Below are 25520 nucleotides of genomic sequence, written 5' to 3'. Positions count from 1 at the left end.
CACCTTAGTCAGCCAAGATATTGTTCCCCCTGAACACCATTTACCAGGCCGCCAAGTGACCATCTCCCTGGATGGGAGTGAATGCTCAGACATCCCTCTAGCACGCGTTCAGTTGGACTAGGGAACCAACCAGGGAGAGGTCAAAGTGAAGCTCATGTACGGCCTCCCCACACCTGTTATTTTGGGGAACAACCTAACACAAAAACTATGTAGCCAGTTTCTCACAGTCATCACCCACAAGCAAGCCAAGCAGCACCCTAATGTGGATCCCTCTGTCACCCTTTAAGAGCATAACACACATTCTAAGTCTCCATCATCCTCCTTAGATTTGGTGACAGTGAATAACCTGACTAGACTTTGGTCTTTGACTGGAGGGAGAAAGATCATAAGAATTTTAGGGATGCCAAACTCATGGTCCCAATCCCAGAGCTTGTCTGCAGTGTGGCTGCCCAACCTGGGGAAAGAAATCAGGGGGAGGTGTATAGATGGGAGAAGGGGCTATTATATTCGGTAAAGCCACATTCTACCCAGAGAAACCCTGGACCCATGTCCATCAGTTCATATCCCAGTAGTACTGACCCCAACTCCTGTGCTTGGCCCATGACATCTGTGCAGCTGGACACATAGGGGTCAAAAAGATATGAGCCCTCCTGCTGCATAGCTTTTTTTGGCTAATGGTCACTAAAAAAGGTACAGAAATACTGAGCTTCTTGTCAAGTGTCTATTGGGGGAGTCACCTGTCATCCCTTGCTCCAATTTATACCCTTGATAGGTGAACCGTTCCAGAAAAAAGGCCATCAATTTTTTAGGCCCTTTAGCCATCCCCAGCTGAAGCAGAAAAAGGTTCATCCTTGCCACCCGCTATCCCAAGGCCAGTTCCCTGTCATCTATAGATGAAAAGCAGGCAACTCAAGCTCTATAGGGACAGACTCAGGGCTAGCTCTCACCTTACCATCTAGACAATGCAGTTTAAACAGATTTTTTTCCTTTAGGCACTCATGGGGTTAATGCACTTTCTGTTGCAGCAGCAGACTAGTTCACCTGGCAGCAGTTAATCAATTGCCAACTGGGATTTAAGCCCTCTGCTTCTTGGACTTGTTGCTGGTTATTCTATTCAGTTAGGAGCTAGCCAGGTCGGCAGAGAGGACATCTTGTTCACTACTGTTGCTATCTGCTGTTGTAAGTTGTTCTTCTACCTCCTTTTCTTTGTACCCTACTCATACACCTTCTGTTATCCCATGGTGCAGGGCTTTTGGTGTGTATCTTTTTTGTTACCCCATCTGTTGTTTTGTGTTGGTGGATTGTTGGGCTCTGTCTGGGTCAATCCCCTGGGTGGTGGAGGCATAGTGGTTAGGTTCTGGACAGGAGACAGCGCAACATTGGAGGCTCAACCTGACTACCATTAAGTCTACCATCGGGATAAGGGAAAGCTCAGGGTCTTGAGTCATAGGGTCAGCCTAGGAGCCCTGTACCCCCCGATCCCCGCCCATTACACTCTACTGGACATCTTTAGTCGAATAGGGTTTCTGTAGGAGTTATTGAATAACGAGGGGTTCAAGTTCAAAAGCAAGCATATTCAGACACCCTGGGAGAAACATGTAGTCCATTCCATGCGCACCACATCCTACAACCCTGTAACTAACAAGCTGTGTGACTATTGCAATGGAAGGCTCAAGCAGCTCATTATCTGGCATATGAAGTCTGAAGGGGAAGACTATGAGAAGGACCTGCAGCAGCTGCTCTATACCTACTATTAGTTGCCTCAGGATTTCACTGGGTTTTCCCCCTTCGAATTGTTGTACTGCCAAAAGTATAAGGGCATTTAGAGCAGGAGTGAGAGAGATTGGAGAGCACCTTCCCCACAGAAGAGGTTCCCATTCTGGATTATGTCCAAATGTTTAGGGAAAAAGATAAAGTTCATCATGGTCTTAGTCCACGAGAATTTAGAAGTAGCTTGGGAAAGGCAAGAGCTATATTAAAACCATACTGTCTGACTCCAACAATTTGCCTGTGGACAGAAGGTTCTAGTACTAGTACCGGTATGCAAAAAAGCTTCATGCCATGTGGGCAGGTCCATTCACCATTACCAGGAAAACTGACTACCCAGTGGCCCTGGATCAAGCAGATGTTTATGAATGGACCTACCAAGTCAAATAGCTAAAAGCTATAAGGAAAGTGAAGTCACCAATTTAGCAGTTTGTTGTCCCTCTTAAAATGACGCAAACATGGATCAGATCCTGGACTTATTGCTGGACTCCAAAAGGGGAATAGGGGTAATGGATGTCCCATTGGAGGGGCAGCTTAGTCCATCACAGAAACAGTAGTTAACAAACTTGCTCTGAATATATGGACCCCTGTACATGAGTCACCCTGGTCGAACAACTCTGGTCCAGCATCATGTCAACACAGGGGCAGCCACTCCACTCAGACAAACCTCCTACTGGGTGACACCTCCAGTGTTAGCAATGATGAAACCTGAGGTGGACAACATGTTGAATATGAGGATCATAGTTCCTTCCCATAGACTATGGGGTGCCAGTGTAGTGTAAGTGCCCAAGAAGGACAAGAGTACTCGCTTCTGTGTAGAATATAGGTCACTCAATAAGGTCACTGTTATGGACGTCTACCCCATGCTTTGGGTGGATGAACTACTTAACAGGTTAGGTTAAACTCTGGCTACCTTCCAAAATATGGTGGACCAGCTACTAGAGAGATGACAAGGGTATGTCCAGGCCTATTTTCAGCGACACCCGTGAAGAACTTCTTCAGCATGTGTCCTAGGTGCTGCACAGAGTAGCCAAAGCCCTGCTCACCATCCGACCCAACAAATGCCAGATTGGAGTGGTTGAGGTGATATACCTGGGACATCTGGTGGGAAGTGGGTACATTTATCCAGAACCCACAAAAGTAGAAGCCACTACCAAGTAGGTACCACAAATTATTAATGAAAGTTTAATCCCAATTACAGTACAGTAGCCAAGCCTCCCACTGACCTCACCACAAAAAGATATGCACGCAACCTCATCTGGAACCCAGCGTGTAAGTCCGCATTCCTCCAGTTGAAAGCAGAGTTAGCCCAGAGCCCAATCCTAACTTCTCCCGACTTCAACAGCTTTTTCATTGTTCAAACAGACGCATCGGATACTGGACTGGGAGACATACTAAGCTAAGTGGGGTAGAATGGACAGGAACACCCAATAGCCTGTGTCTTACAGAAGCTGTTGGAGACGGAATATACCACAATAGAAAAGAACGCATGCCATAGTCCGGGCCTTGAAAAAGTTGCAGCCATACCTCTATAGCAAAGAGTTCCTGACCAACCACAATCCATTAACTTGGCTCAATTGGACTGCCAGGGACAATGGACTTTACCCAGATGGAGTCTGGCAATAGAGTCAAATAAGTTTTTTGTCTTACATAAAAAGGGGAAAGATCATGAAAATGCCGACGGACTGTCCCAACAAGTGCAGAAGTATGATCAGAAGCCTATCACATCTGGCAGCCCCATCAATAGTGACCCTTGCCAGTCTCCTTGACTAATAAAGAAGGGGGAGGAATGTGATGCCTCAGCGACAAAAAGAAATAGCTATCCACTTGTGTGTGGGTGAACTACTCTTAATTATGCAGCTGATGTGATTTATTTGTACTTTGCAAAGGTATTTTATACTGTACCACATAATAGCCTTATACTGAAGCTTTAGAGATAGGGACTAGGGGAAACTATTTGCAAATGGGTAAGGAATTGGCTAAGAGGTAGAAAACAAAAACTAGTCCGCAGTAGACCACAGGATCTGTGCTAGGACTAGAGTTGAGCGCGGTTCGCGGTTCGAGGTTCTCCAGTTCGAGGCTCGAGTGATTTTGGGGGCTGTTCTAGATCGAACTAGAACTCGAGCTTTTTGCAAAAGCTCGATAGTTCTAGATACGTTCGAGGACGGTTCTAGCAGCAAAAAAAACAGCTAATTCCTAGCTGGCTTTCCGCTGTAATAGTGTAAGTCACTCTGTGACTCACACTATTATGACATTTCAGTGTATAGTGTGCGGGAACAGCGCATTCAGATCACTGCTGTTTGGATAATGGCGATCGCCATTTTTTTTTTTTCCTTGTCTTCCTTCCCTAAGCGCGCGCGTGTAGTGGGGAGGGCCAGCATGTCAGCCAATCCCAGACACACACACAGCTAAGTGGACTTTTAGCCAGAGAAGCAACGGCATGTGTGATAGGATGTCCATGTCACATGTCGCTGCATTATAAAAACTGACATTTTCCTCCAGCACGCCATTATCTTCCTTCTACGTCCTTGGTGTCAGACATCACTGGCGCAGCTCCGTCCTGAGTCCTATCGCCGATACTGCTGTATGCGCTCCATACACAGCGCTGGACAGCTTAGGGATAGCACTTTCTATCAGTCCTTTTAAGGGCTCATACCGGCAGGGTCAGAGCCATAGGTGACAGGTCCTGAAAACAGAGTTTAACAGCTACACAAGATGACAGCGTCTGTGTAGCTAAGGTCAGGGATTTCCTCGCTGCATTTCCCCATTAGGAGGGATAGAAAGGCAGGCTTCCATTCCTCTACCCAGAGACCCACAACCCTGGCACTGTACCCTCCTGCCCTTTGCACACTCCAACTCATTGTTACTAAGCCATTATACTAGCAAACACTGAGTGTACCTAGTGGCATCCTAAACGTGGCTATTGGACTTCTGTATAGTCCCACTAGTGCAAAGATATTTGCAGCACGTCTGGCTGCATTGCACACTCAAACTCATTGTAGCTAAGCCATTATACTAGCAAACACTGAGTGTACCTAGTGGCATCCTAAACGTGGCTATTGGACTTCTGTATAGTCCCACTAGTGCAAAGATATTTGCAGCACGTCTGCCTGCATTGCACACTCAAACTCATTGTAGCTAAGCCATTATACTAGCAACCACGGAGTGTACCTAGTGGCATCCTAAACGTGGCTATTAGACTTCTGTATAGTCCACTAGTGCAAAGATATTTGCAGCACCTCTGCCTGCATTGCACACTCAAACTCATTGTTACTAAGCCATTATACTAGCAAACACTGAGTGTACCTAGTGGCATCCTAAACGTGGCTATTGGACTTCTGTATAGTCCCACTAGTGCAAAGATATTTGCAGGACCTCTGCCTGCATTGCACACTCCAACTCATTGTTACTAAGCCATTATACTAGCAAACACTGAGTGTACCTAGTGTCATCCTAAACGTGGCTATTGGACTTCTGTATAGTCCCACTAGTGCAAAGATATTTGCAGCACCTCTGCCTGCATTGCACACTCCAACTCATTGTTACTAAGCCATTATACTGGCAAACACTGAGTGTACCTAGTGGCATCCTAAACGTGGCTATTGGACTTCTGTATAGTCCCACTAGTGCAAAGATATTTGCAGCACGTCTGCCTGCATTGCACACTCAAACTCATTGTTACTAAGCCATTATACTAGCAAACACTGAGTGTACCTAGTGGCATCCTAAACGTGGCTATTGGACTTCTGTATAGTCCCACTAGTGCAAAGATATTTGCAGCACCTCTGCCTGCATTGCACACTCCAACTCATTGTTACTAAGCCATTATACTAACAAACACTGAGTGTACCTAGTGTCATCCTAAACGTGGCTATTGGACTTCTGTATAGTCCCACTAGTGCAAAGATATTTGCAGGACCTCTGCCTGCATTGCACACTCCAACTCATTGTTACTAAGCCATTATACTAGCAAACACTGAGTGTACCTAGTGTCATCCTAAACGTGGCTATTGGACTTCTGTATAGTCCCACTAGTGCAAAGATATTTGCAGCACCTCTGCCTGCATTGCACACTCCAACTCATTGTTACTAAGCCATTATACTGGCAAACACTGAGTGTACCTAGTGGCATCCTAAACGTGGCTATTGGACTTCTGTATAGTCCCACTAGTGCAAAGATATTTGCAGCACGTCTGCCTGCATTGCACACTCAAACTCATTGTAGCTAAGCCATTATACTAGCAAACACTGAGTGTACCTAGTGGCATCCTAAACGTGGCTATTGGACTTCTGTATAGTCCCACTAGTGCAAAGATATTTGCAGCACGTCTGCCTGCATTGCACACTCAAACTCATTGTAGCTAAGCCATTATACTAGCAACCACGGAGTGTACCTAGTGGCATCCTAAACGTGGCTATTAGACTTCTGTATAGTCCACTAGTGCAAAGATATTTGCAGCACCTCTGCCTGCATTGCACACTCAAACTCATTGTTACTAAGCCATTATACTAGCAAACACTGAGTGTACCTAGTGGCATCCTAAACGTGGCTATTGGACTTCTGTATAGTCCCACTAGTGCAAAGATATTTGCAGGACCTCTGCCTGCATTGCACACTCCAACTCATTGTTACTAAGCCATTATACTAGCAAACACTGAGTGTACCTAGTGTCATCCTAAACGTGGCTATTGGACTTCTGTATAGTCCCACTAGTGCAAAGATATTTGCAGCACCTCTGCCTGCATTGCACACTCCAACTCATTGTTACTAAGCCATTATACTGGCAAACACTGAGTGTACCTAGTGGCATCCTAAACGTGGCTATTGGACTTCTGTATAGTCCCACTAGTGCAAAGATATTTGCAGCACGTCTGCCTGCATTGCACACTCAAACTCATTGTTACTAAGCCATTATACTAGCAAACACTGAGTGTACCTAGTGGCATCCTAAACGTGGCTATTGGACTTCTGTATAGTCCCACTAGTGCAAAGATATTTGCAGCACCTCTGCCTGCATTGCACACTCCAACTCATTGTTACTAAGCCATTATACTAACAAACACTGAGTGCACCTAGTGTCATCCTAAACATGGCTATTGGACTTCTGTATAGTCCCACTAGTGCAAAGATATTTGCAGCACCTCTGCCTGCATTGCACACTCCAACTCATTGTTACTAAGCCATTATACTGGCAAACACTGAGTGTACCTAGTGGCATCCTAAACGTGGCTATTGGACTTCTGTATAGTCCCACTAGTGCAAAGATATTTGCAGCACCTCTGCCTGCATTGCACACTCCAACTCATTGTTACTAAGCCATTATACTAGCAAACACTGAGTGTACCTAGTGTCATCCTAAACGTGGCTATTGGACTTCTGTATAGTCCCACTAGTGCAAAGATATTTGCAGCACCTCTGCCTGCATTGCACACTCAAACTCATTGTTACTAAGCCATTATACTAGCAAACACTGAGTGTACCTAGTGTCATCCTAAACGTGGCTGTGACGCCCTGGCAAAGCCAGGTTTTCACAGAAAGAGTTAATCCTCCTTGGTAATCTGATCTCACACCGGTGCAGCAGGACAAACCACAGCCCCCAGTGTAAGAGAAAAGCAGAGCAGAGGGGAGGGGCTGGAGCAGAGTGTTTGGAGAGACAGAGAGAAGAGAAGCCTGGAGTTGTAGCTCCCAGGCTGAAAAGTGAAGCGTGCTCCGAGAGGGCCGGGACGGGCTGTGAGTGAGGAAGGGGCCAGAGGTAGCCGGGCAGGGTAGTGGCCCCCCGGTACCTGGGTGACCCGGATCACTGCAGGGGAGTGGATTCCCCGTTTCCGGCTGAGGAGAAAGAGGAAGAGAGTGGAGAGAAAGGCACCTGGCTGCAGGGAAAGAACAGGAGCTGCTGCACCGTGTGTGGGACACTAACACCCCCGTACCGAAGGCTGCGGACACCGGCAATTCCTAGTTTACCAGTGACTCCGTGTGAATTACTTGTGAGTACGCCCGTGCCCTTGGGCACCGCACCGCAGCACTGCGCCCTGCTCCCTGCTTACCCCATCACCGGGCCCCGGGACAACCAGCCCCCTACCCACGGAGGGGAGAAATAACAACTAAGCTGCTCCCTGTCACCGCTCCCGAGATCCCCATAAAGAGCAGCGGTGGTGTCCACAATCACCACAACCGTGGGTGGCGTCACGGACAATCTCCCTTACCAAATCCCCTTTTACTGTGGAGCCTGGGATCACAGACCGGGTCACGCCACCGTGATACCCACAGAAGTGACCTCGTGGCCCTGATCTGAGTACCCCTGGTCCCCGGGCGACACATGGCTATTGGACTTCTGTATAGTCCCACTAGTGCAAAGATATTTGCAGCACGTCTGCCTGCATTGCACACTCAAACTCATTGCAGCTAAGCCATTATACTAGCAAACACTGAGTGTACCTAGTGTCATCCTAAACGTGGCTATTGGACTTCTGTATAGTCCCAGTAGTGCACAGATATTTGCAGCACGTCTGCCTGCATTGCACACTCAAATTCATTGTTACTAAGCCATTATACTAGCAAACACTGCTGCCAGTTTAAGGGCCGTAGTTGCATTGTCAGTGATAATTATTGTTGTTTAATCTGCTGTTAATAAAGATAGACCACCGCTGCAATCTACACCACCTCTCAATTTTTACTATCACATTTTAAGTGCACAATCTTGTCGCAATCAAAATGAGTGGCAAAATGACAGATGCTGGTGGAAAGGGTAAGAGGCGTGTTGGAAAAGGAAATAAAGGGTTTGTCCGTGGTGAAGGTGGCAAAGCTCCATTAACATCTGCTGAAGATAGACCATCTTCCAGCAAAAATAAGATGTCTACTACTTACCGTGGACAATCCGATGTGCTCCCTTTTTTACAGACACGGACAACTGGAACAAAGGTAGATGATGGCCAAAAAAGGAAAATGCTTGAATGGATCTCAAGTGGTCCAACAAGTGCCCTCTCCACCACCTCAACTACCGCATCCAAAAACACCAGTCCTCTGAGTTGTCATCCCAATCAAACTTGCTTTCTCCCAGCTCTGAAGTCTCCATCTGCCCTGCACAGTATGGTGGAACTGAGATAGCTGAGTCTGCAGAGCTGTTCAGTCACACTATAGCATGGGAATCAGAGGTCTGCTCCCAAGCTACAGTGAGTACAGAACAGGAAATGGTCTGCAGTGATGCCCAGAACCTTTGTGACACTGATTCAGGCCGTGAGGACCAAGTTTCTGAGCATAATGTTGACCCTTTTTCACCAACTGTAACACCTGTTGTTATAGACAATGAGGAACATACTGATGACGATGAGACGCAGATACCAGATTGGGATGACAACTTAAAATATTCGGTCAGGGCAAGAAGTGGCTCGGTCTGAGGGTGAGGGGAGTGCAAACACAACAATTGATGAAGTTCTAGATCCCACCTACTGTCAACCCACAGTCAGGCACTCGAGGAGGTCAACAGAGGTGGTGGAGGAGGATGCAACTGATGACGAAGTTACCTTGCGCCTTCCTGGACAGAGTCGGAGTATTGGTAGCACGTCTACAACTGCATCCTCAGCCACCACTCTGCCTCTGAGCACTAGTCGGGGTGGATCAACAAGTCGCATGCCCTCTAAGCCTTGCCTAGCCTGGTCCTTTTTTGACATAGCAAAAGATCGCCCAAATTATGTGATCTGTAAAATTTGTCATGGTTCTCTTAGTAGAGGTCAAAACCTCAGCAGTTTGACAACTTCTTCCATGAATCGTCACATGAATAAATATCATATGTCCCGGTGGGAAGCTCACCGTGCTGCAATGCGGTCTAGTGGAGTGAACCATCCACCGCCGGCCCCTTCCAGTGCATCCGCGCGCTCTTCATCTTCTAGGACGGTGGGAACAGCTGTCACACCTGGTTTTCCACGCACAACTTCCACCACTGTAACCGCAACAGGCAGTTTGCTTGGTAGGTCGTCAGTTGGTTTGGAAGGGGAAACAAGTGCGTGTGTACAGCTCTCTCAGACATCGATAGCACCAACGTTGGATGAAGGCGACATCATGTCTCCGCCTGCACTTTCCTCACAAAGCTGCATTTTTCCAGGGACACCCTACTCAACACCCTACTCAACACCGTCTACACACAGCAGCCAGATCTCTGTCCCTCAGATGTGGACAAATAAAAGGCCATTTCCTGCGACCCATGACAAAGCTAAGAGGTTGACTTTATCCCTCTGTAAGCTCTTGGCTACCGAAATGCTGCCTTTCCGCCTGGTGGACACACAGGATTTTAGAGACCTTATGTCTGTCGCTGTGCCCCAGTACCAGATGCCCAGTCGCCACTACTTCTCTAAGAAAGGTGTGCCCGCGCTACACCAGCATGTCGCACACAACATCACCGCTTCCTTGAGAAACTCTGTGTGTCAATGGGTGCATTTCACCACCGATACTTGGACCAGTAAGCATGGACAGGGACATTACATGTCGCTGACTGGGCACTGGGTAACTATGGTGATAGATGGTGAAGGGTCTGCTGCACAAGTTTTGCCGTCCCCACGACTTGTGTGTCAATCCTCTGTCTGTCCAAGTTCCGCCACTGCTTCTGCCTCCTCCACCTCATCTGTGTCCTCCACTTCCGCCCCAAGCCTGCCTGGTCAGGCCACCAGCATTCTCACTGCGCAGAAGGAATCACGCACCCCTCATTACTATGCTGGCAGCAGAGCGCAACGGCATCAGGCGGTCTTTAGCTTGACATGTCTTGGGAATAGGAGTCACACAGCTGAGGAGTTGTGGTCAGCTCTGCAGTCCGAGTTTAATAAATGGTTGTCTCCACTCAACCTGCAGCCTGGTAAGGCCGTGTGCGACAATGCTGCAAACCTGGGTGCGGCCCTTCGCCTGAGCAAGGTGACACACATGCCTTGTATGGCTCACGTGTTGAACTTTGTTGTCCAGCAATTCTTAACACACTATCCCGGCCTAGATGGCCTTCTGACCAGGGCACGAAAACTGTCTGCTCACTTCCGCCGTTCAACCGCCGCAGCTGAGCGACTTGCATCGCTCCAGAAGTCTTTCGGCCTGCCGGTTCATCACCTGAAATGCGATGTGCCGACACGCTGGAATTCGACTCTCCACATGTTACAGCGACTGTGGCAGCACCGTCGAGCCCTGGTGCAATACGTCATGACGTATAGCCTGGGCCAACGAGATGCAGAGGTGGGGCAGATCACCCTGATGGAGTGGTCTCAGATCAAGGACCTATGCACCCTTCTGCAGAGTTTCGACATGGCGACGAATATGTTTAGCGCTGACAATGCCATTATCAGCATGACAATTCCAGTCATTTACATGCTGGAGCACACGCTAAACACTATTCGGAGTCAGGGGGTGGGACAACAGGAAGGGGAGGAACTACAGGAGGATTCATATGCGCAAAACACAACAACATCACCAAGGTCCAGACGTTCATCATCACCAAGGCGGCAGGTATGGGACCATGGGGGACAGGGATCAACAAGGGCGCATGGTAGCAGGCGAAATGTTGAGGAAGGTGCAGGAGAACATGAAGAAATGGAGGACGAACTGTCCATGGACATGGAAGACTCAGCGGATGAGGGAGACCTTGGTCAAATTTCAGTTGAAAGAGGTTGGGGGGAAATGTCAGAGGAAGAAAGAATGGTTAGCACCTCTATGCCACAAACACAGCGTGGACTTGGTCCGCATGGCCGCGCAAGACACATGAGCGCCTTCTTGCTGCACTACCTCCAACATGACCCTCGTATTGTCAAAATTAGAAGTGATGATGACTACTGGCTTGCCACACTATTGGATCCCCGGTACAAGTCCAAATTTTGTGACATAATTCCAGCCATAGAAAGGGACGCACGTATGCAGGAGTATCAGCAGAAGCTGTTACTCGATCTTGGCTCGGCTTTTCCACCAAACAACCGTGCAGGTGCAGGGAGTGAATCTCCCAGTTGTAACTTGACAAACATGGGACGGTCTCGTCATCTTCAACAGTCTACCCGTACCAGTAGCACCGTATCTGGTGCTGGTAACAGCAATTTTATGGAATCTTTTCATAATTTTTTTAGACCGTCCTTTGCAAGGCCACCAGAGACAACAAGTCTGACACATAGTCAACGGCTGGAGAGGATGATACAGGAGTATCTCCAAATGAACATCGATGCCATGACTTTGCAAATGGAGCCTTGCTCATTTTGGGCTTCAAATCTTGAAAAATGGCCAGAGCTCTCAACTTACGCCTTGGAGATTTTGTCATGTCCAGCTGCCAGCGTTGTCTCTGAACGTGTCTTCAGTGCTGCTGGGTGTGTGCTGACAGATAAGCGCACGCGTCTGTCCAGTGACAATGTGGACAGACTGACGTTCATCAAAATGAACAAGTCATGGATCCACAAGGAATTTACTACCCCTGTGTCATCCTGGGGAGAGTAAATGCTTGTGGATTTGGAATGTGCTTGATGCAAATCAAAACATCCTGTTTGCAACTAGGGCACAAGTGCTGCCACTGATGGGGTGTCTGTGTGGCCCAATTTTTGGAAAAAAGAGAGACTCCACTTGGCGTAACCATTGCTTGCTGTGTTTTTTAAAAGGAGCCAAGATGAACAAGTCATGGTTCAGCAAAGACTTTATCTACCTACCCCGGTGTCATGCTGGGGACGGTTAATTATGGCATATTTTTGAATGTGCTTGATGCAAATCTAGCTGTGAAGTGTACAACTGGGGCACAACTGCTGCCACTGAAGGGGTGGGTGTGTGTGTGGCCCAATTTTTGGAAAAAAGGGAGACTCCGCTTGGAGTCACCTTGCAGTGTTTTACATGATTTTAGAAAGGCGTGCCATGCCTATATCTGTGTGTCCTCCTCTTTTTCCTTGTCCTGCTCTTTTGTTTTCGCATGAGTATATGTCCTTGTCACTTTCCCATGTGTTTGTGTTGTGTTGTGAGTTGTTTGTCACCTTTTGGACACCTTTGAGGGTGTTTTCTAGGTGTTTTTATGTGTTTGTGAATGCCTGCCATTGTTTCCTATGCGGTTCGAGTTCGGTTCGTCGAACGTTCGACGAACCGAACTCGAACGGGACCTCCGTTCGACGAACCGACCTCGAGCCGAACCGGGACCAGTTCGCTCATCTCTAGCTAGGACCTATTCTTTTTAATCTCTTTATTAATGACCTTGTGGATTTAAAGTAAAGTGTCAGTCTTTGATGATGACACCAAACTATGCAGGATATTAAAAACTGACCTTGATAGTACAATATTACAAAAAGATCTGGATAAGATGTCAGAATGGGCAGATACTTGGCAAATGAGATTTAATGTTGATAATTGTAAAGTAATGCACCTAGGACGGAGTAATCCTATTGCTGCATATACATTAAATGGAAGTAAAGTCGGGACTACAGAACAAGAGAAGGACTTGGGTATTCTGGTTACAGCAGCACTCAATGTGCTCAATTGCTGCAAAAGCAAACAAGATTTTAGGGTGTATAATAAAAGAGATTAGATCCCGTGATCCCAATGTATTGTTAACCCTCTATAAATCACTTGTAAGGCGACATCTGGAATATGGGATCCAGTTTTTGGCTCCTCATTTTAAAAAGGACATTCAGAAGTTCGAGTCAGTTCAAAGGCGGGCAACTAGACTACTACCAGGAATGGAAGGCCTCCCATATGATGATGTGACGCCCTGGACTAGCCAGGTAGTCACAGACATAACACCACACACACCCCCTCCCCTGGATAGTTCACACCAGTCAGACAAAACCCTTGTTGCCTCCCTCCAGGGTCTGATGTCCACACCAAGTGGGGCGGAGCCAGGTGGTTGGCCCCACCCACCAAGGAGTTCACAGGCCTGGAGGTGGGAAAAAGCAGTCAGTTTTAGTTTAGTTTTGGAGTGGAGAGGAGTTCAGTTTGGAGGTGAAAGTGAGAGGACAGAAACTGTTAGTGTCTGGGTAGGAGCCCAGGCACTGTCAGCCAGGTTGGTTAGTGGATCTCTGTGGAACCGTAGGACCGGGGTCGGGCAGTGGCCCGCCAGTACAGAACCGGGGAGCGGAGTGAAGCTAAGCACAAAGGCAGGGCCATCGGACCCCGACTAGGCTTGGAGCCGCCGACAACGGTCAAATCCGAAAGTGACAGGAACCCCAGGGGTTTCCCAACAACCAAGTCCCGACAGAAGGCAACCGCTCACACTGTGAGGATATACAGCCACCGCCAGAGGCTAGAGATCCAAGGGACAGTGCCTGCGGGCAAAACGGGCTCCTACGGCACCTATACGCCGGGGAGAGAACTACCGGTGGGCAACCACAGGAGTCAGAACATTCTAAAAGGTGCAGGGAAAGACAGCCACCATCAGCCATCCGGGGAGAGCACAACAATACTGCAGCCGGCTGCGGGACCCGTCCATCCGGCCGTTTTGGTTTACCAGAGACTCTGTCAGTGATTGTCTGAGTGAGTATACCAGTGCCGTCCGGCACCGCGCCGCGCTGTCACTGCAACCCTGCACCCCAGCCATCCAGCCTCCTTGTTACACCACCGGGCCCCGGGAGCACCAACCCCCCTACCCACGAAGGGGACAACATCCTAGCTGCTCCTTACCATCTCTCCCGGGATCCCTGTCACCAGCAGCGGGGGTGCCATCATCACCACGTCCCGTGGGTGGCATCACGAACAATCTCCCTAACCAAACCATCCCTTTTCACTCACGGGTGAGGAGCGCTGCTCGAATCCCCGGGTCCGGCCCACCGCTCGAGCCACCGAGCAGCAGCAGCAGAAGCCCCGGACCCGAGCGTGGCGAGCGCGTCCCCTCCGCCCGCGACAATGACAGGTTGAAAAAGTTAGATCTGTTTAGCTTAGAAAAAAGACGCCTCAGAGGAGATCTTATTTATACAGTCTGTATAAATACATGTGTGGTCCATATAAAGCACTGGCACATGACTTATTGCTTGCTAAGACAGTACTAAGGATCAGGGGACACTCTGAAAAAAAGACGTGAATCCAGCTCTTCAGGGGAAAGAGAAACTCGATTTTATTTTAACATGCACATACAGCAACTGACATGACCAGCGCTATGCGTTTCAGGTTAATAGGATCACCCTTAATCATGATTAAGGGTGATCCTATTCACCTGAAACGTGTAGCGCTGGTCATGTCAGTTGCTGTATCTGCATGTTAAAATAAAATCGAGGTTCTCTTTCACTTGAAGAGCTGGATTCCACATCTTTTTTTCAGATTACTTGGGCTGTGGCAGTGCCTGTTTGTGCTCCAGGAGTGAGCGTATACACGGTGAGCTGATACTTCTTATGGACTATCAGGGGTACTGCAAGTGGAAGAAAAGCGTTTCCAACAGCTAAATAGGAAATGGTTCTTTACAGTTAGAGCATCCAGACTGTGGAGTGCGCTACCACAAGAGGTAGTAATGGCAGGTACTATTACAGCTTTTAAAAAAGGGCTGGATGATTTCCTCAGTACACACAAGATTGTCGGTTATAAATGACTTAATGACAAGATGTATAATTGGTGGAGGAAGCTTGAACTAAATGGACCTAGGTCTTTTTTTAACCTGTGTAACTATGTAACTAACTATTGTTCTTTTGTTTGATGAGTCAAGGGACATGGGTCATTGTTTCATGTGGGACTGTCTGGTACCTTTTTTGTATGCTACCTCGTGGAATGCCTGCTGGTTGGGGATTGCTTCAGCACCTTGAGATGAACTAGTCTGTGTCATCTGGAGGACAATTGAACTAGCAAACAGTGAGAGAACAGCCATGATTATATTCCCCAATTCTTTGGGACACAATGCCCTGAAATGGGAGCTGAGGGATATAAAAAGAGGTCTGCTCGAATCACCGGTGTTTTTACAGAACGTCAACCCAATAACCATGGTTCCAGCTGGTGGAGTCCAAAAATTAGCTTGAAGAACCCAGGTTTGGATTCTCCAATCACCTGTCCAGATATCTCGCTGTGCTTCATCGGCTTCTTAAGTTTGTTGCTAACTGCTATATGATTATGAAGTGCTATGCTGCTGGTAAATAAAGATGTCCAATGGAAAAAAGAAAATGAAGATTATGCAGTTTATTTCTCTCTACACATTTTGTTTTTTCTCAGTAGCTATTATTCTACAATCAACATGACCATTTATCCTACAGAATGTATAGCTAATAAATGGATGTCATACAGATGTCTCATGGACATGTGTGTAATGTTTGACTTTTTCTTGCACTTATTGACTTGCATTAATTAGTCGTGTCCGATAGACGAGCGCAGTCGCAGCATGCTGCAAGTTTTTTCCTCAGGCCGATTTGAGCTGAGGAAAACTTGCAAATCTGCCCTGCCACATTAACTAACATTGGTCCATGTGCAATGTGATTTTTTTTCTCACATTGCACTGGTCCAGTGTGAGAGTACCCTAAAGAGCAGGCTCAGCTCCTGAGACTGCTTTATATACAGTACATGCAACCAACACCAACTAGGTAACTATGTAACATCTTCTGTACAAATAAAATGGTTGTTCAGAAATTGCTACAAAATAATTAAATTCATGATTTAACACATTCAAAAATGCTATGGCATGCCTTAATACCTATCAGCTGATACAAGGGGAGTTTTTTTGGCAGTTTTATGTCTGGCCATTTGAGGTTGCATACCTATCACAATTGCAGACCATTCCACTGCTATGGAGGCCACAGTAAGGCTATGTGCGCACGTTGCGTCGGAGTACCTGCAGTTTATTCTGCGCGTTTTCCTTCCCTTTGTTTTTGACCAAATGGCTTTTGACCATTTTTTAGCGCTAAAAACACATGCGTTTTTACCGCGTTTTTAGTGCGTTTTTAGCGCTTTTTACCTGCGTTTTCACCTGCGTTTCTGCAGATGCGTTTTTGAGATCAAGACACTGAGAAATAAAGTTGAATTAGTCAAAAAGAATGAAAAAAGAGAAAAAAAGTATAAAATTAACTTTTAATTAAACTATATGGAAAATTATCAATTTTAATGAAAAATTAGTGGTTATGCACATTTTATCAGAAAAATAGGTGAAGTTTATAATTTTTTATCATTTAAATTTTCGGTTATTGTGTGTGTGTAAAGGAACATTAGAACCCTTTAATTTTTGTCCAGAAAAGCATGCCTTTTTGGAGCCAAAAACGCAGTGGAAAAGCAGGTAAAAAGCATGAAAAACGCAGGAATTGTGATTTTGGTTGCGTTTTGCCATTTCTCATTGACTCCAATGTTAAGGAAACGCTGCAGAAATGGCAAAAACAACTGACATGCTGCTTCTTTTTCAGCATGGTTTTTGACCACAAATATGCAAATTAAACGCTGCTGAAAAAAAAGCAAAGTGCAGACAGGATTTCTGCTTTTCCCATAGACTTTGCTGGCAATCAAAAACGCATGCGTTTTAGCGCAAAAACGCTGCTGCTAAAAACGCTGCAGAAACGCGGAAAAAAACGCAACGTGCGCACATAGCCTAAGAAGCAAGCCAAGCACTGCACTCCTACTTCTAGGCATTCATAGTATTCTTTCAGCCAATGTTAGGGGGAGTACACCTACTGAGTGAATGCTGAGGTCCACCTGGTGGTGGTCCAGGTATAGTTTAGTCATTTACTGTGCAATAAGCTCTAATTTAGGTCTGTATAGTCTATATACACCATACATTTTCTATAGGGCCTTATGACTGATCTGTATGTCACAAATCTGCTAATCTATAAGAGTCTAGAGAAGCATAGCTATCATTATTATATATTCTTGGATGTAAGAGGAGCAAGTCCAGCCATAAGAAAAGATTAGGGAATATAATTCCAGTACTCACCTTCCGTAGAACAATATGTTGGTTCCCTAGTCCATACTTCTTCAATGCTGACTCTAAAGCTTCATGTATGGTCTTTGTGGGCTTAGACACAATGCGCAAACTTTTATTCATGGACTCAATCTGTAAACTAAACATGTGCTAATTGTCAATATACAGCACAAACAATTTTAACAAAAATGCGTGAATGAGTCTTTCCATGAAAATGGCTCCTGTCCCCTTCAGACTGAATTGATTACCATACAAATGATGAAGGGGCAGTTTAGCGGGAGGTGGGACCACAGCGATCACCTATATCAGCTATCCTGTGTGTAGGTGATAAATGTTTATTATGGGAAAACCTCCGTAAATTGTGAATAAATATTTAATCTTGTTGGTAGAATTTGCCATATTGGTCGCTACTCGCTATCTGTCATCAGTACAATATCCACAGCCAAAGCATTAAACTGAGAACAAGATCTACAGAATCTGCCAACAAGCACAATCTGTTCATAGAAATGTCATTAAATAGAAATTACTGGTTTATAATTGACTTTGATTCAACAGGAAATATATAATCACACAATGGCTTATATAAATTCCAGTTTCAGTTACATTAATGATTGAAAACTGCCAAGAAGCTTCTGAGAGTTTATCTTTTCTTATTCTGTCATGTTGTTTAAAATTCCAATTCCAAACACGTTAAGACACTGTAAACTGTAAAGAAAATAAGAATACAATAATTTGGAAATATCCTATAGCCATATCTTATTCACAACAGAATATAGAACACAGATCAGAAGATGAAAGTTACATGTTTTTCCATTATATGTGACAAAAATTACTCACAAGTTGATAACAGCAATACATCCAAAAAGCTGGGCCAGGGCCAGGTCTCCTATTGACAAACTGTTCTTTTTACACTAGCCTAAAAACAGGATTTTAAACTGTGAGTTGGTAACAAGCTGCATGGTCCCTTGAGTCTGTAGGACACAGCATCTATGGTTTCCATAAAGAATTTCAAAGAATTTCAAATTTTTAGTCATCTGACTACAGACAGTTTTTTTTCATATTTCCTCAGTCAATTTAAATTAGCTTTGGCCCAGAGAGAAGGCAGCATTTCTGGATTTATTGATATATTGTAACGCTGTTACTGGCGTCCCCGCACTTTCCTACCCCCTCCCCTGGTGGAGACGCTGGCTCACTCGCCCTCTCGGCTACTCAGCGGTGACTGCTCTATCCCAACCCTGCCCCTGGCTCCCAGGACCTGAACACTTAGGGTGCGCATGCACCTTTTCTTAAGGAGCCAGGGTGTCATAGCCTGGAAGCGCCTCTCACCCTCTGGGTGAGCGGCACTATGTATTTATGGTACCCTCGCCTTATGGAAGGTACCTGGGCAACGTGGTCTAATCTTAGAGACAGTTATAAAGAAAACCTTGCATCACCTCTCGTGGGTGCTCTGGAGAAAAATAAGTCAAGTAATGGAAACTCCGGCACACTCACTATCACCCTTGGAGACACAGAAAAGTCAGAGACATGTAGCTGATATCAAAATCCTTTTCTTTTTATTTTGTGGTGAAAAACGTGTGACAAAAAAGTGCTGTACAATAGTCCGCCAATCTCAACGTTTCGGCCTATCTGGCCTTCTTCAGGTCGGACGGGCTCAAGGATGAAAGGACTGGAAGTAGATAAATGTGCACAGGACACCGTTGTAAGACCAATGCTAAACTGTAGTGAGGATTATGGACTACAGGGTAATCAATGTCAGGATACTCTATGCGTAGACAATGTCGGATAGTACTGTTATCAAGGCATATGGGTCTCAACCTTGTGTTGAATAAATGGTATAATGATACCGATTCGTACGCAGAATCTCTGGTTTATCTAAGAGCCATCACCTCAGTATTCCATGATATGTAGATTGGTCTATGACGTAGTCAGACGTCTAGAGTGGTTTATTTGGGTATGGTGATCCTTATTGAGGACTGAAATGGTGCATAAGGATCTGAGGTGGGAAGCCACGGTGCGGTCACATTCGTCAGCATTTAGTGGAAAACATTGTTAGTTTTAAATGACTTACTGGCTGAGACTCCACTCGTATTTTGTTTGGATAGGGGTCCTAGAGATACAGTGGTGGGAGTCCAGGTAACATGTGCTGGTGTAATGCAGGGGTGAACCGCACGTCCTGTTTTCCACTAAATGCTGACGAATGTGACCGCACCGTGGCTTCCCACCTCAGATCCTTATGCACCATTTCAGTCCTCAATAAGGATCACCATACCCAAATAAACCACTCTAGACGTCTGACTACGTCATAGACCAATCTACATATCATGGAATACTGAGGTGATGGCTCTTAGATAAACCAGAGATTCTGCGTACGAATCGGTATCATTATACCATTTATTCAACACAAGGTTGAGACCCATATGCCTTGATAACAGTACTATCCGACATTGTCTACGCATAGAGTATCCTGACATTGATTACCCTGTAGTCCATAATCCTCACTACAGTTTAGCATTGGTCTTACAACGGTGTCCTGTGCACATTTATCTACTTCCAGTCCTTTCATCCTTGAGCCCGTCCGACCTGAAGAAGGCCAGATAGGCCGAAACGTTGAGATTGGCGGACTATTGTACAGCACTTTTTTGTCACACGTTTTTCACCACAAAATAAAAAGAAAAGGATTTTGATATCAGCTACATGTCTCTGACTTTTCTGTGTCTCCAAGGGTGATAGTGAGTGTGCCGGAGTTTCCATTACTTGACTAATCTTAGAGACAGGTTGCTAGTTGTTCAGGTCCCTTACCAATGTGCTGCTGCTGTGTTACCTACACCAGTCTGTTTTGTAGTTCTGGCCAATCCTGCTGCATCATTCCTCATTGGCTGAATCTACTGTACCGACTGCTCTTGCTGCATCATTCCATATCAGCCAAGCCTGTTGTACCGGCCACTCACTGCTGCATCGTTCCATACAGGTCGAGAATCCTGTACTGTCCACTCACTGCTGCATTGGCCACCCACTGCTGCATCTATCTACACCAGCTGTACCTGCCATACCTGCTGCATCTACCTATACCAGCCATGCCTGCCGCATGAGCTGTCCCAGCTGCATCTGCTGTATCAGAGACTGTCAGTATCCATACCCCAAGGGCCAGTTGTTGCAGCACCGAGTCTCCCTGAGTAGCACCTGGTTGCAGACCAGTCCATCCTCACGATCAGAGGCTCTGGTGAAAACCTCGTATGTGCCTAAGTTATGTCGCTCAGGTGTACTGTGTGCTGTGGCCCGGTGTGTCCACTCCCACTCAAACCCGCAATGATTACATATATGACTTCTTCTTTGCATGATAGAACTTTAACCTGCATATGTGGATGGCACAACTAACTGATCTCAGCCAATGATTTCTGTAAGCATTCCTAAGCCCACGCATTGCTTTACTTGACTGAATTATGACTCTTTTTAATGCAGCACTATCTGAGGCCCCATAGATCACAATCATCCAATTTTGAACATCAAGCTTGTGTGTTGTGCACTTTCTTTTTTCAGAATCTCTGAAACTTTTGATGATATCCAGAAAAGCTGCTGTCTTCTCTGGGCAAGATGATGGGCTATTCAAAGTCTTTGCAATTTTATGTTAAGGAATATTCTTCTAAAATTGTTCCACAGTTTTTAGATGCTATTCTTAAAGAATGGTAAATGTCTGACCATCTTTGCTTTTGAGAGGCCCTGCCTCTCTAACATGTTATGCTTAACACAGTCATGTTACTTAAGCCGGCGATACACGCTACGATTTATCTGACGATATGTCGTCGGGGTCACGGTTTCGTGACGCACATCCGGCATCGTTAGCAACGTCGTTGCGTGTGACACCTACGTGCGACTCTGAACGATCGCAAATAGGTTGAAAATCGTTGATCGTTGACACGTCATTCAGTTTCAAAATATTGTTTGTCGTTTGGATAGCAGCAGACCTATTGATATGTTTGACACCCTGCCAACGACGTACAACATCCAAACGACCACCGTGGTCAAACAATATATCGCTGATCACTGTTGCGTCGTTTGTGAGATCGTTACGTGTGATCGCAAATAAATGGCCTATGTGCGATCTCGGCAAATCGTAACAACGATCTGAGCGTGTCACATCGTTTAAGAGATCGTCAGATAAATCGTAGCGTGTAAAGCAGCTTTTAGTTAAAAATTTACCCTTTAGCTGTTTTTCATCCGTAACATTTACTTTTGCTGCACTCTTTTAACCCTGTTTCTATCTTTTTTGAGATGTGTTGCTGCCATCAATTTCTAATTGGGTGATTTTTTTCAAATGAAATGGAAGAATGTCTAACTGTCACCTTCTGATACGTATTCTACAGTATGTTCTATCATGAATAAAATATAACAATAAAAAACTCTAAATCATTCCATTCTTGTATTCATAACATTATACACTTCATCCGAACTTTCTTGGAATTGGGGGTGTAGCTCAAAGTGCATAGCAATTTCATGCTAGACATGGATTGTGTTTCTGATCTACACTACTCACAAAAAGTTAGGGATATTTGGCATTTGGGTGAAATTTCAGGATGATCCTAAAATCCACTCAAATCTAATCTTTAAGGGTGAACTTAATGTGACCTTCTCTAAATGTTTGAATGCACATATCCTACTGTACAATGTTTCAATACTTTTAGAACAACTTGCTGTTCCCTAACAAGTAGCTTAATGGCAAAATTCACAACAGGTGTTTGATCCATGAATAGCCCAATAAATGTCAGGGTTCAATTAGAATTGGTATTTAAACAGTCCTCATCATCATGCTGTTCACATTTTGACATCGTGAGACCAAGACGTTTAACAGTACCTCACCAATGTGAAGCTTCAAGCAAGATGTTCTCAGACGTAAGTGGCTACTGAGACTGAGCTGAGCGTGTCACAGAGTGTCATCAGCAGGCTGCAACAGGGAAACAGAAAGACTGGAAGAGTCACCGCAAGGCATGGAAGTAGACATCCTTTGGTCACCTACACACTGATGACCACTTAGTTGTGAAAATTGCCCCTTGGAACCATATGATGAATGCCACACAACTCCAGGCACATTTATTTGAGGTGAAAGGCACTCAACTATTATGTCAGACCATGTGAAACCATTTACATCAGCGTGGTCTGCGTGTTAGATGACTTGCAAGGGTTCCTGACCATACCACCAGGCACAGTCATCATCGTTTTGCATGGACCAGGAGAGGGACCCTGAATGAGGGATCAGTGGGCCTCAGTGCTGTACACTGATGAAAGACAATTCACACTGGGCAGAAATGATGGCCAAAAACGATGTTGGAGACATCAAGGAGAGCGCTATACATAAGCAACTGTTGTCACCAGACAAGCCATTGGTGGTGGTGGTGTTAGATTGTGGACAGGTGTGTCTAGTTAATACAGAACTGCCTTACACTTTGTGAATGGTGCTGTGACAAGTCCCTATTAGTTAAATAACATAATTAATCCAGTTATTGTGCCCCTGCATGAACAACAGAGGCCTAATTTCATCTTCATTGACGACAATGCTTCAGTTAATCGATATCATATCATTAGGGATCAGTCGATGGAGACTGTGGTACCTTAAATGGAGTAATCTGCACTCCAGACCATAATCCCATAGAAAACGTATTGGATCATCAGAGTCACCATCTAGAGCAGTGTTTCTCAACTCCAGTCCTCAAGACCCACCAACAGATCATGTTTTCAGGTTTTCCTCAATCAGGTTTTCAGGATTTCCTTAATGTTGCACAGGTGATGGAATTATTCCCTGTCTAACATTGAGGAAAACCTGAAAACATGATCTGTTGGTGGGTCTTGAGGACTGGAGTTGAGAAACACTGATCTAGAGGCTCGTAATTCTGTACACCAGAACCTCAATGACCTAAGGGCCGCCCACCAAGAAGAGTGGGATGCCATGCCTCAATAGACATTAACTCAACTTTTCAACAAAATAAAACGTCTTTGTCAAGCTATAATTGATGCTCATTGCCACATGGCAAGTTATTGAGACACTGACATTTTAGGGGGTGTACTCACCACTATTGTTGGCTTTTGTTTCAATGAATTGTTTGAGACGATGAAATCACCATTACATGCTTCTACTTTAATGCCCTACATTCGTGATAAAATATCACTGTAGCGTGAACTTTTTATATGTTCTATAAATTTCACCCGAAAGCCAAATATTCCTAACTTTTTATGAATAATGTAAAGTCATATGGAAAAGTTTGGACACCTCTATTAATGTTAACCTTTTTTTTTATAACAATTTGGGTTTTTGCAACAGCTATTTCAGTTTCATATATCTTATAACTGATGGACTGAGTAATATTTCTGGATTGAAATGAGGTTTATTGTACTAACAGAAAATGTGCAATCCGCATTTAAACAAAATTTGACCGTTGCAAAGTATGGGCACCTCAACATAAAAGTGACATTAATATTTTGTAGATCCTCCTTTTGCAAAAATAACAGCCTCTAGTCGCTTCCTGTAGCTTTTAATGAGTTCCTGGATCCTGGATGAAGGTATATTTGACCATTCCTGTTTACAAAACAATTCCAGTTCAGTTAAGTTTGATGGTCGCCGAGCATGGACAGCACGCTTCAAATCATCCCACAGATTTTCAATGATATTCAGGTCTGGGGACTGGGATGGCTATTCCAGAACATTGTAATTGTTCCTCTGCATGAATGCCTGAGTAGATTTGGAGCGGGGTTTTGGATCATTGTCTTGCTGAAATATCCATCCCCTGCGTAACTTCAACTTCGTCACTGATTCTTGCACATTATTGTCAAGAATCTGCTGATACTGAGTTGAATCCATGCGACCCTCAACTTTAACAAGATTCCCGATACCGGCATTGGCCACACAGCCCCAAAGCATGATGGAACCTCCACCAAATTTTACTGTGGGTAGCAAGCGCTTTTCTTGGAATGCCGTATTTTTTTGCCTCCATGCATAACGCCTTTTTGTATGACCAAACAACTCAATCTTTGTTTCATCAGTCCACAGGACCTTCTTCCAAAATGTAACTGACTTGTCCAAATGTGCTTTTGCATACCTCAGGTGACTCTGTTTGTGGCGTGCTTGCAGAAACAGCTTCTTTCGCATCACTCTACCATACAGCTTCTCCTTGTGCAACGTGCTCTGTATTGTTGACCGATGCACATTGACACCATCTGCAGCAAGATGAAGCTGCAGGTCTTAGGAGGTGGTCTGTGGATTGTCCTTGATTGTTCTCACCATTCTTCTTCTCTGCCTTTCTGATATTTTTCTTGGCCTGCCACTTCTGGGCTTAACAAGAACTGTACCTGTGTTCTTCCATTTCCTTACTATGTTCCTCACAGTGGAAACTGACAGTTTAAATCTCTGAGACAACTTTTAGTATCCTTCCCCTGAACAACTATGTTGAATAATCTTTATTTCAGATCATTTGAGAGTTGTTTTGAGGAGCCCATGATGCCACTCTTCATAGGAGATTCAAATAGGAGAACAACTTGCAAGTGGCCACCTTAAATACCTTTTCTCATGATTGGATACACCTGCCTATGAAGTTCAAAGCTCAATGAGGTTACAAAACCAATTTAGTGCTTTAGTAAGTCAGTAAAAAGTAGTAGTTAGGGGTGTTCAAATCAAGAAATTGATAAGGGTGCCCATACTTTTGCACTGGTCAAATTTTGTTTAAATGTGGATTGCACATTTTCTGTTAGTACAACAAACCTCATTTCAATCCAGAAATATTACTGAGTCCATCAGTTATTAGATATATGAAACTGAAATAGCTGTTGCAAAAACCCAAATTGTTATAAAGAAAAAAGGTTAACATTAATAGCGGTGCCCAAACTTTTTCATATGACTGTATATATCGTATATATCCCTGCAGTCCTACTTACTAACACATGATTGTCTACGGTGTGTATTAGTTATGC

General features: G+C 45.1%; 1 protein-coding gene across 2 annotated transcripts in view; it reads right to left on the bottom strand.

The window, feature by feature from the left end:
- RGS14 (regulator of G protein signaling 14) overlaps positions 1-25520 on the bottom strand; it is a 277457-nt gene that overhangs the window by 36290 nt on the left and 215647 nt on the right. For both annotated transcript variants that reach the window (XM_075344512.1, XM_075344513.1), the window contains one exon: positions 17580-17706. In XM_075344512.1, the coding sequence (XP_075200627.1) occupies positions 17580-17706 (127 nt within the window). The remainder of the gene's footprint in view (positions 1-17579; positions 17707-25520) is intronic.

The sequence above is a fragment of the Anomaloglossus baeobatrachus genome, chromosome 4, assembly GCF_048569485.1.
Source record: "Anomaloglossus baeobatrachus isolate aAnoBae1 chromosome 4, aAnoBae1.hap1, whole genome shotgun sequence".
In the NCBI taxonomy this organism is placed as follows: Eukaryota; Metazoa; Chordata; class Amphibia; order Anura; family Aromobatidae; genus Anomaloglossus; species Anomaloglossus baeobatrachus.
This window is presented reverse-complemented; position numbering and strand designations above follow the sequence as displayed.